At 39.4% G+C, this 10572-nt stretch overlaps 2 protein-coding genes and 1 long non-coding RNA gene across 7 annotated transcripts; 2 read left to right on the forward strand and 1 right to left on the reverse strand.

Annotated features, from left to right (window-relative positions):
* Window positions 1-355: 355 nt before the first annotated feature.
* LOC309491379 lies at window positions 356-1769 on the reverse strand. Its single transcript, XR_014203091.1, has 2 exons — window positions 1686-1769; window positions 356-1006 (listed from the first exon to the last, which is right to left on the reverse strand). It is a non-coding gene; the product is annotated as an uncharacterized lncRNA (long non-coding RNA).
* Window positions 1770-1835: 66 nt separating this feature from the next.
* LOC309491378 (uncharacterized protein) lies at window positions 1836-5029 on the forward strand. Of its 3 annotated transcripts, none has more exons than XM_082190410.1 (7): window positions 1836-2070; window positions 2204-2405; window positions 2494-2601; window positions 2715-2848; window positions 2954-3127; window positions 3236-3471; window positions 3701-4872. In XM_082190410.1, exons 2-7 carry the CDS (start codon window positions 2280-2282, stop codon window positions 4255-4257), a joined length of 1335 nt encoding a protein of 444 aa, XP_082046536.1. In that variant the 5' UTR covers window positions 1836-2070; window positions 2204-2279; the 3' UTR covers window positions 4258-4872. The 3 variants fall into 3 exon arrangements, with proteins under 3 accessions (XP_082046536.1, XP_082046535.1, XP_082046537.1); XM_082190411.1 differs by lacking the exon at window positions 1836-2070 and having other exon boundaries at window positions 2097-2405; window positions 3701-3922; window positions 4769-5029; XM_082190409.1 differs by lacking the exon at window positions 1836-2070 and having other exon boundaries at window positions 2094-2405.
* A 589-nt stretch (window positions 5030-5618) lies between these two features.
* Window positions 5619-9911, forward strand: LOC309491377 (uncharacterized protein). 3 transcript variants are annotated; one of them, XM_082190406.1, is made up of 13 exons: window positions 5619-5758; window positions 6020-6148; window positions 6283-6327; window positions 6417-6535; window positions 6624-6746; window positions 6821-6886; window positions 6985-7073; window positions 7171-7276; window positions 7603-7708; window positions 7996-8074; window positions 8183-8418; window positions 8786-9007; window positions 9191-9911. In XM_082190406.1, the coding sequence occupies exons 1-13, from the start codon at window positions 5749-5751 to the stop codon at window positions 9598-9600; spliced, it is 1740 nt and encodes a 579-aa protein (XP_082046532.1). In that variant the 5' UTR covers window positions 5619-5748; the 3' UTR covers window positions 9601-9911. The 3 variants fall into 3 exon arrangements, with proteins under 3 accessions (XP_082046532.1, XP_082046533.1, XP_082046534.1); XM_082190407.1 differs by having other exon boundaries at window positions 6020-6139; XM_082190408.1 differs by lacking the exon at window positions 5619-5758 and having other exon boundaries at window positions 6041-6148; window positions 6505-6535.
* Window positions 9912-10572: the final 661 nt, after the last annotated feature.

Genomic DNA, 10572 nt, shown 5'->3' on the forward strand with positions numbered 1-10572 from the left:
AGAAACCAATTTCTCTCAACCAAAAAAAAACAAACAAACAAAAAACTCATGTTAACAACGTTTCAAAGCAAACCTATTGTGTTTTCAATTTAAGAGACACCCGATCACCAGGCATTTTCCACCTATATTCTTAGTTTAAACTGGACTGCAAATACACTACCAAAAATGATTTTCCAACTTAGTGTTTGTCTTTTTTTTTTAAAACAGTCCAAATATTGAAAAATATATATACACTATATATAAATAATTATGCATTTAATAGAGGAGTAAAACGGAATAAGATGCAATGTCTTGTTTTCTGGAAAGAATACAAACAAAGCGAGTTGTTTAGAAGAACAAACAATTACTACAACAATTGCACAAACAAATTATTTTATTTTTTTAAAACCAAGTTTTCAAGCGAATTCATTGTGTGTTTCTCAGCGTTTAAAGACAACGTTTAGGTTTAAGATGACCATTGTCATTAAAGGGTGTGAGCGTGCACAGACTAAGGCCCTCACAATGCAAATGGCATTAGTGCAGGGCAGGCCCTGTTGTGCTGCTGCTCATTTAGTGTGGTTTTTTTTTTTAATTACATTTCTTCAAATCATGAATTGTTCTTTAAAATCGTTGAAATAATTTCTTTCACGTGTCTGTTTGTCTCCCAGGACTCCTGATCGTCATCTTGTCCACTGCTTGCGGTGCCACAAGCCTCAGGAGTGCATCTCCGTTCACCTGGCTCGTGTGTGCATGAGGAGCAGCACTCCAGAGGAGAGAGCAGCCGAGGTGCAGAGCGCAAAGGCCTCAAGCAAGGGTTGGGTCCGCTACGGCAGAAACTGGGACTACAATGTCATCTGCAAGCTCATTCCTGACAGATGCTCCCAGGCCAACTTGGTCAATGAACTTCTTCGCCGCGGCTTCTTCGTTGCCAATCAGCCCTCGGAGACCGATGCTGAAGCTCCATCTCCAACCCGCGTAGTCCCGTCTGGTCCGACTCAAAAGTAAGTGCAGTAAACCGTGTGCTACACTGCAAAAAGAAAAAGAGTGTTATTCCCCCTCCGTATCCTTGTCTCGTTTTCCAGTCCAAATATCTAACAATTCTTAAATCAGGATGCATTCACTAGATGTCATAATTATAGTGGGTCCTGTTTTCTGTGATAAGTAAATCAGATTGAAGGGAGTTGTTAACAAAGACATTCACTGCAAAAAATGCTTTTCTTACTTAGTATCCGTGTCTTGTTTTCCAGTCCTAATATCAAAAGAATTTCTTAAAATCAAGATGAATTTACTAAAGTAGTAAAATGCTATATTATGTCTGGTTTTCTGTGGAAATAATTAAAATGAAGGGTTTTTTTGCTTAACACAAGCAAAACTATCGGTCCATGGGGTAAGAAAAATATGGTTTCTTATTGAATTTAAGGTTCTTTTTCTTAATCCATGGACAGATAGTTTAGCTTGTGTTGAGTAAAAACCCACTTCATTTTAATGCATCTTCATGTAAGAATTTTTAGATGTTTGGACTGGAAACCAGACAATAATACTAAGTAAGAAAATGTTTGTTTTTTGCAGTGCAGCATCTTATACAAATCTACTCCTCTAGTAAATGCATTTCGACTTGAGATTATTTAGCCATTTGTACTGGAAACAAGACAAAAGTACTAATTAAGAACATCAATCATGAGAAATGTAGTGTGGATGTTACCTACCATAAGGTGACAATGCAACTGAATAAAACAAACAAACAAACTCACTGACATGTGCGACCACACTTTTATCCTGAGATGATAAAGTCACAATGCCAAGAAATGCTCTTGGCTCTCACCTGCAAACACTCTGCAATCAATCAGTCAATCACCCTCATCAACTCGACACAGTGTCTGTCAGCTGTTTGTCTGGTGTTGAGTATGATCCTGCCATGTGTTCCCTTGTCTAATGTGCCATGTTGTCATTGGTTCATTGTTTACAGGTGTCCCTTGTCTTGTCATTAGTCTTGTGTGTATTTAAGCCCTCATGTTTGCCACGTGTCTTTGTCAGTTTTTTGTTTCACTGTACCCGTGTTTGCTGAGTGTCATGCCGTCCCATCCTTCTGTTGTGAGTTAATGCCACGCTGTGCTTTTGTTCTATGTCTGATCTTGATATGTTTCTAAATGCATTTGAGTTCTCATCTATACTTGCCTCCAGCAGATCCCTTACACCTGTCTTGTTTTTTGTTTTGTCCAAACAGGTTCTTCCTCTTTGGGATTGCTGCACTCAAAGATTGTCAAACTATTTTAAGAGTGGCGAAGCCGGAAATAAACAGGATGTGTCAAGATCTGGAGATGGGCAGAAAACTCGGGCACAGAGAAAGTACCATGTATAGGTACTACTGCGAAGCTACACTGGTTTTTGCCCACATGCTGCGCCCGATTGCTGTGGAGTCCTTGACAGTAAGTCCATGTCTACTTTAAAGACTTTACGCTCATGATATGATGCAGTGTTTACGTATGCATTAGTGACCGCTCTTTCGTTATCCAGGATTCAGATTGGCTTGATCGGTTTGAGCATAGTGGCAGGGTGGTGATCGGCGTAGGGAGGGGCACGGATACCAACACGCTGCTTGCCCTGACCCAATGGGAGGAAGCTGTGAGTTTTAGTATGACATAAACAGCCGATGACTTGCTACCATTGTTTATACCATTTAATAATCTTTTGTTCGCACAGACATTTTTTCCCTTTTTTGTTTTTGTTTCCCATAGTGTTTGCAGGTCTACTTCAGCAAGATAAGGCCAGGGAACATCTGTCACGAGAAACCATGCAATGCCTTCTTTCTTGTGTCCTCCGGTGAGGCGGTCTCCAGCGTATCGCGAGACCTCAAATGCCTACACGATCTGTATGTACCTGCACATATGCGTGTGTGAGTGCACACCGTTAACTACATTTTGTCAGTCACAGTCATTTCACAGGCAACCCTTTGTGTTCCATTTTGTTTCTGCAGGCACAAACTTCCCCACTTTACTAGCCAGGATGTGCGCAGGGCGGTTGGCATTGCTGCGCAGAAGCTAACGGAGCCCCAACGGCAGGCGGTGCAGTTTTACCTGGACCGTGGCGCTCGTGATGTCGGACCACAGGACGCTGTTGACGCAGCTGTGCTGCTGGACTCTTTGTGCGTGTAAGTCTCTTCACGCAGCAAGGACCTAACATGTCACAAACAATCTTTACATCCGAGTAGCCATAATTTTGCCCAAGTAACAAACCTTTTTGTTCCTCGCCTACAAAGCAATTCTTCGGACGACGACCACCAGTCATTTGCTGAATTGGCTACAGCCGGAGGCAGTTCGAGTCTGCCAACTGCCCGCAAAGACTTCTCTGCATTTGTGACCAGTTTTCCCATTTCACTGGATGGGCTGCCTCCATCGAAAAAACAGCGTGTGAAGTATGGGTTTCCTGAAGACGGCACCTTCTATGATAAGTGGCGGGTCTCGCAGTACGCCCAGAGGCGGGAATATCTTCTGGGTAAGTCTCCGAATCCACCAATACAGCATTGTCCCGCATTTTAACATGCAGACGCTGCAGGTTGCTGTGGGGTTGTGTGTTTTTTTTTATTTTTATTTTTTTTATGCAAACCCAAAACCCAAAGACCTTTTTCTACCACACACTATCTCTATCAAAACGCAGCAATGTCCGACTCACACCGATCACTTTTGACTTCTTTTGAGTAAAGTGGTTTCATTTTGTCTTTCAGAACACTTCAAAGTCCATAAGCCTTCGACCGGAAAGTTGTCGAGGCTGATTAGGCAGGAGGGGTGGAAGTCCAACTACCCGAAGCCAGAGGAGATTCAACGGTTGTGGAAACCATCTCCTTCCAACCTCGCCATAGAGTCGGATGAGGCCATAATGAAGTGCCTGTCTGAGCAGACCTGGACGGGGCTGGCTATTAAGGACTTCGGTGCCAAGCAAGGTCGTGGTAAGGGTAAAACTGTGGCATTAGTTTGTTCTATAAATGAAACGTGGGCCATGCAACGTATACTGCAAGGAATTATTAGCATAGGCAGTAGAGGTTTTTTTTTTGGTAAAAAAAAAGTAAATTGGACTACTTTTCAGATTGTATTTCATAAAACAACATCTCAGGAAAATGTTAAGGGGTTTAAAAAAAAAAAAAAAAATTCTGTTACAGAACAGGGCATTGATTTCATACGTGTCCACTGTAGAGGACACCAGGACTTAAATCATGTTTATCAGGCATTTTGTGAGACGAAACAAGTGAATATGGAAATAAATTATACATCAATATTTCTATGAAATATTAGATATTATTATTCAAATGTTGCCAATTATTACTCCAATTATTACACTTCTTTTTTCATTAAATGTTGCTCCAAGAACACATTAATGTGCACATTAGATACAGTTTATAGATACATTGCATTGAATGGGAATATTAATTTATGGACATTTTACCCACATATTGCATAAAGTAAAATGGTGTATCAATTCATTCCATTATTTCTTTCATAACATAGTTGAGAATAATCTTTATACAAATTTTGGTTGAAAAAATCCTGAAACCCCCAAATTTATTGGTGATTGAAAAAAAAAATCCCATTGTTTTTGCCTATACATATAATTTCATGTCATTTTATTTTTTAAACAACTTAGTCCTGACGTCCACTACAGAGGACATAGCATAACGTATGAATAAAATATTATTTTTCAAAAATGTTTTTTTTTACCATTTGTTTATTGTGCTCTAAACAGTGTGATAACCTGGAAAAAAACTAAATTCAAAAAACTTTTTTTTTCTGGGTCCCAGGAGGATATCTGTTGCTAAAGTGGAAGTTGTCTCAAGTTGTCCAGCAGAGGGCAGCAGATTCCTTTTTAAATGAGAAGTCCCGCTCCTTATTCTGTTCTCAGTTATGGCCTAAAGTTTATTATAGATGCAGAATATTAAAAATGAAGGGGCAACGTGTCTGACAATCTTTATGAATAGACAAAATGATATGATATGTTCAATCGACCCCACTGTCCTTCGGTCTCAAATGAAATGCACATGTGCTTTAAGTAGTTTTTTCTCTTTTTTATTTTTTACTTTTTATATTGTTATGTTTCCTTTTCATGTAAAGCACTTTAAATTGCCATTGAGTATGACATGTGCTATATAAATAACGTGCCTTGCCTTTGCTACGAGGGGCAAAACATCAGTGGCCACGAGTGTAAATTAGAGATATTATAGCCTACTGTATGGCCACCGCTACTCTACTAATTCCCATCCCCCTCTGTGACCTGTGACGTCTTACTGTCAATCAAACCTGTTGTTTTACACCGTGTGAGATCGATCTTCTGCTGATCAAGGTGACAGTCTTTCAACTTTTTTAATTATTTGCATGATATTTCAAGTTATGCCTGTACTTATGACATCACGTGAGCGGTTTCGAAACTGGGCTACTGAGTGGATAAATAACAGTTTCATGTGGCTTTGAAGTGATCGAGCGTTTATACGCTGTGTTGTTACCTTGTAACACTTTTGCTATAGCTTTTTTTTTTTTCTCTGCCATATATAAAACCATTTGGACATGAACATTTTTTTACTAAAAAAAATACCATGCTTGAACGTCATGTAGCGAAACAATGATTAATTTTGTAGTCTTTATTGTTCTCTTGTTTAAATTGTATTTTTGATTGTGTATTTATCAACATCTTTGGCTCTTTTTAATTTATACTTTTTGAATGATTATTTGTAGGTTTTCTAAAAAGAATCAGTTATTGCAAGAGACTGATTTTTGACGTGTGACAATGGAAGAAGGTAAGGCCCGATTCACTAGAAAACTGCCATGCAAAGTTTGGTCCCACTTCATCAAGTGTCTTTAAGGACATCGTCAATGAATGAATAATTTAATTACATATATATATATACATAGAGAGAGAGAGAGAGAGAGAGAGAGATCAAATGATTCTATCCTCAAGTCCTTTTATTAGACAATTGCTTTGAGTGATAGCCATATGGAATAAGTTAGCACTGGGACAATAACCCATCTCATAATTCACATTCATTATTTCTTTCTAGAGTCTGTGAGACGCATCAGAAGGCAATACAAGGATGTAAGACGACATGTTGTCCAACTCATTATAGATAGCAAGGAAGACATGAGGAGGCTAGAGCATCGTCTGCTGGATCTGGGCACATGTACAAACAGTAAAATATCAATTCACATACTTTTTTTAACATTATATTTATTTTGTATAAGGCAAGACACATTTAAAATTGTAGTTGTGTTGTCAAACTAAATAAACAAATAATCTATCACTGTGTTATCCACCCTTCCACAGCAGAAACTGTGTCAGAAACTCAAGTCAGCCCACGCATAGAACAGTGTAAGTTAGAAATATTGCGTCTGTGATGTGAACTATGGGAAGGCTCTTTGAAAAGTGACATTATACACTCAGTATGTTTTCAAATACAGGCATTACAGATGCATGGAGAGGAAAGAATGTTTTTGTGATGGTCTCCAAAATTGGGCCATACAAAGTCTTCTTTTTTGACCTTTACAGTACTTCTCCAGGTCTGGAGCTCGAGAGTGAGGTACACAAACAAACAGTCGCTTGACTTTATTATTATGTATAATAAACACAACATGTATGCACCCTCATGTGAACCTCATTGTCAGCAGGTCATCAATGCCTTCATCTATCTGGAAATCCAGAAATTCAACATTCGGTCAGCAGAGCAGGCATTCTACATAGACAGCTTTGAAATGAGAAAAATTTGGCGAGGACATTTAACAATGCTGAAGGTTGGTTTTATTCAGTGTAAATACGATAAGGTCACAAAGGCTTTGAATTCTAACAACAACAAAAATATTTTCAGATTGACCCCTCAGTGTACCACTTCATCATTGGCATCACAAACAAGCACAACCACTGGACAGTTACGGTATAAGATGGAACTTGCTTTGTTTTTGAAATAAACCAAACTAAAATGGACCATTAGTGTGCATAACTATGTTTCTATATATTCTAAAATACTGAAAGGTTATCCTGCCATCACAGAAGAAGGCATTGTTTTTAGACCCAATGGGAGAAAGTCAAATCGATATAATGAAGTGCCAGAAGGTGACAAGGTATGAATAAATAAAATCAAAGGCTTTTTACAGTAATGTATTTGAAACTACAATGCATAGCGCTGTCATTTGTTACATTGTTGTTTGTCAATATAAGAGCACTGATGCTTCAGAGAGGATACGACGCCTCAGCCTGGACGTGCGAGACGGTTCCTCATCCCAAACAGAGGGATTCCTCGTCCTGTGGAGTTTTTGCACTGAAGGTATCAAAGGTGTAAAAAACTGCTCAACTTATTTTGATGAGTTAATGTAATATGTTTTCCTGACATATAAGATTCAACTTATTTTTTTAAGTCAGTTTGATGAATTCAAGTTTCAATGACTTAAACATCCAATTTGATTGAATAATAAATAAAAAAATAAGGATGATTATATGATGGTGGCCATGGACATCATATAGTAATTTCTAATAGCACTGTCCTAAAATGACAACATATATATATATATATATATATATATATATATATATATATATATATATATATATATATATATATACACACATCTTTTTTTATTACATTTTTTGTAGTTTGCCGAATGTATTCTCCGTCAGCAGCCAATTGATTTTTCCAGTGATGAAGAATCAGTTAACAACCTCAGGAAACACATAGCTGTCACTCTTCTACAAGACAGTGGTACGTTTCACGGAAGTTCTCAAGTTCAGACAGAGCACCATTCATTTTAGTACACATCGTTTAAATCACTGATGCATAACCAGTTTTTTAAATTATGATTTAGTATGTAGAGTAGACCTTATGGCAGTAAAATCCTTGAGCTGTGAATGTCTCGAGAAGCTAATAAAAATGTTCGTAATGATTATTGCAGTTCTTCCCAGACATGACACAGGGAGAGCATTACATCTATATAAATTGTTTTTGGCCTCCTATTTTTTTTCTCTCTTTTATTCTGTATTGTTTTCTAGATGATTTAACCCGGTTGTGCTCATTCTGGTTGTGCCAGGACGCTGTTGACGCAGCTGTGCTGCTGGACTCTTTGTGCGTGTATGTCTCTTCACGCAGCAAGGACCTAACATGTCACAAACAATCTTTACATCCGAGTAGCCATAATTTTGCCCAAGTAACAAACCTTTTTGTTCCTCGCCTACAAAGCAATTCTTCGGACGACGACCACCAGTCATTTGCTGAATTGGCTACAGCCGGAGGCAGTTCGAGTCTGCCAACTGCCCGCAAAGACTTCTCTGCATTTGTGACCAGTTTTCCCATTTCACTGGATGGGCAGCCTCCATCGAAAAAACAGCGTGTGAAGTATGGGTTTCCTGAAGACCGCACCTTCTATGATAAGTGGCGGGTCTCGCAGTACGCCCAGAGGCGGGAATATCTTCTGGGTAAGTCTCCGAATCCACCAATACAGCATTGTCCCGCATTTTAACATGCAGACGCTGCAGGTTGCTGTGGGTGTTTTTTTTAATTTTTTTTAAATTTTTTTGTAAACAGCCGCCAAGTTTTTACCAATGCTTAAGGCATTTTTTTTTTCTAAACCCCTTAACACAGCAACACACCCACATCACACAATTAGCCAAGGGTTTGATCTCCTGGTCAAAACTAAACCTTTGTTTGTTTTTTTTTAATACAAACTCCAAACCCAAACACCTTTTCCTACCACACACTATCTCTATCAAAACGCAGCAATGTCCGACTCACACGATCACTTTTGACTTCTTTTGAGTAAAGTGGTTTCATTTTGTCTTTCAGAACACTTCAAAGTCCATAAGCCTTCGACCGGAAAGTTGTCGAGGCTGATTAGGCAGGAGGGGTGGAAGTCCAACTACCCGAAGCCAGAGGAGATTCAACGGTTGTGGAAACCATCTCCTTCCAACCTCGCCATAGAGTCGGATGAGGCCATAATGAAGTGCCTGTCTGAGCAGACCTGGACGGGGCTGGCTATTAAGGACTTCGGTGCCAAGCAAGGTCGTGGTAAGGGTAAAACTGTGGCATTAGTTTGTTCTATAAATGAAACGTGGGCCATGCAACGTATACTGCAGTGAATTATTAGCATAGGCAGTAGAGGTTTTTTTTTTTTTTTTACAGAACACATTTTTCAAATGAATGCAATGTTTATTCAACCAACTCAAAATGTAATGTTTTGTTCTATTGTAGGAGTGGTTGCAACACGGCCCTTTCTTAAAGGGGAAATAGTTTGTGACTATCACGGGAAGGTGATTCCAGCATCAGTTGGGAAGGAGATGATGCGGGACCTCGGTGACCAGGCTGGCTACTTGTTTTTTTTTAAGGCGGGCCAAAGAGACCTATGTGTCGACGCGCAGACCTTTCCCTGCACATGCCATCCCAACTCGGACACGTTTGGCCGACTCATAAATCATTCTGCAAAGATGCCAAACTTAAAGCCGTTTTACTGCTCCGTTAAGCTGAGTGGAGTGAAAACGGATGTAATTTTGTTCAAAGCGCTCTCTGACATACCTGTCGACACCCAGCTCAAATTCGATTATGGTGTTCGGAGGACCTCATTCCGTGGCGAGGGCTTAAACCTAGAATGGCTTGATGAGTAGGCCAGGACTTGCACCTAAAAAATCTGTCCTGTCACTTTTCGACACAGGCGAAGCTTGGTTCCGAGGACTGGATGAATTTGTATGTGGATCTTGTGCCGAAGATGGCTGCCTGCCGGGGTTTTTTTGTCTCCCCTTTCCCCTCAGTCCACAGAGCTTGATTTCGTTGCCAGTTGTTTTGTCTCAATTTTATAGTTCTGTTATAGTTTTTATTTTATAGTTCTTTAATGTTTACATTGTTTCTTTTTAAGATGTTATTTTGTAAAATGTTTGTCACTTTTTTATTTTTCAAATAAATCTGTTACCCATCTCAATTTCTCTGCTTGTTCTCTATAAATATTTTAATTTGAGATGTCATGCATTAGTGTATACAACCAAATTACTTTTTAGTGTATACAAAAGTGAGCCCCCCCCCCCCCCCTCCTGATTTGAGCCTCTGAGTCCAGTTCTCATGCTCCGTAGGCCCTTAACATTGCAACAGAAACCAGTGTATTTACAGAAAACAATTTCAAAATGAATGCATTGTTTATTCACAAACTCAATGTAATGTTTTCTTCTATTGCAAATCACAAGTGGTGTTGTGGCCTTTGACCCTGCATGCAGACGGCCTGACGCAAAGTGTACTTGAGTTTTCCCCACCTGTTAACCTGTCAATGCGTAATGGTTGCATTTGGCGTGCATATCAGCACCAGTGCTGAACCGGCTCAATGGCTGTATGTAATGTGGCTTTGTATGAATTTGAGCACCTATGCCCAGTTGTCCTGCTCTGGCTGGGCCTGGATGGATGGATGGCTAATACATTAAAACAAGCAAAATTATCAAGTTATGTCCCTTTTGATCTGTTTCTATGTGTGAGTTGTTTGTATTGTTCTCTGTCCAGGAAGAAGACTGGATTGGTCCTGCAGTCTGATTGGTGCCACGTCCTGATTGGTCAGCTGACTCCTGATCGTTTATTACATATTTGTAACTCTGTGG

The sequence above is a fragment of the Leuciscus leuciscus genome, assembly GCF_965113295.1.
Source record: "Leuciscus leuciscus genome assembly, contig: HAP1_SCAFFOLD_190, whole genome shotgun sequence".
NCBI lineage: Eukaryota > Metazoa > Chordata > Actinopteri > Cypriniformes > Leuciscidae > Leuciscus > Leuciscus leuciscus.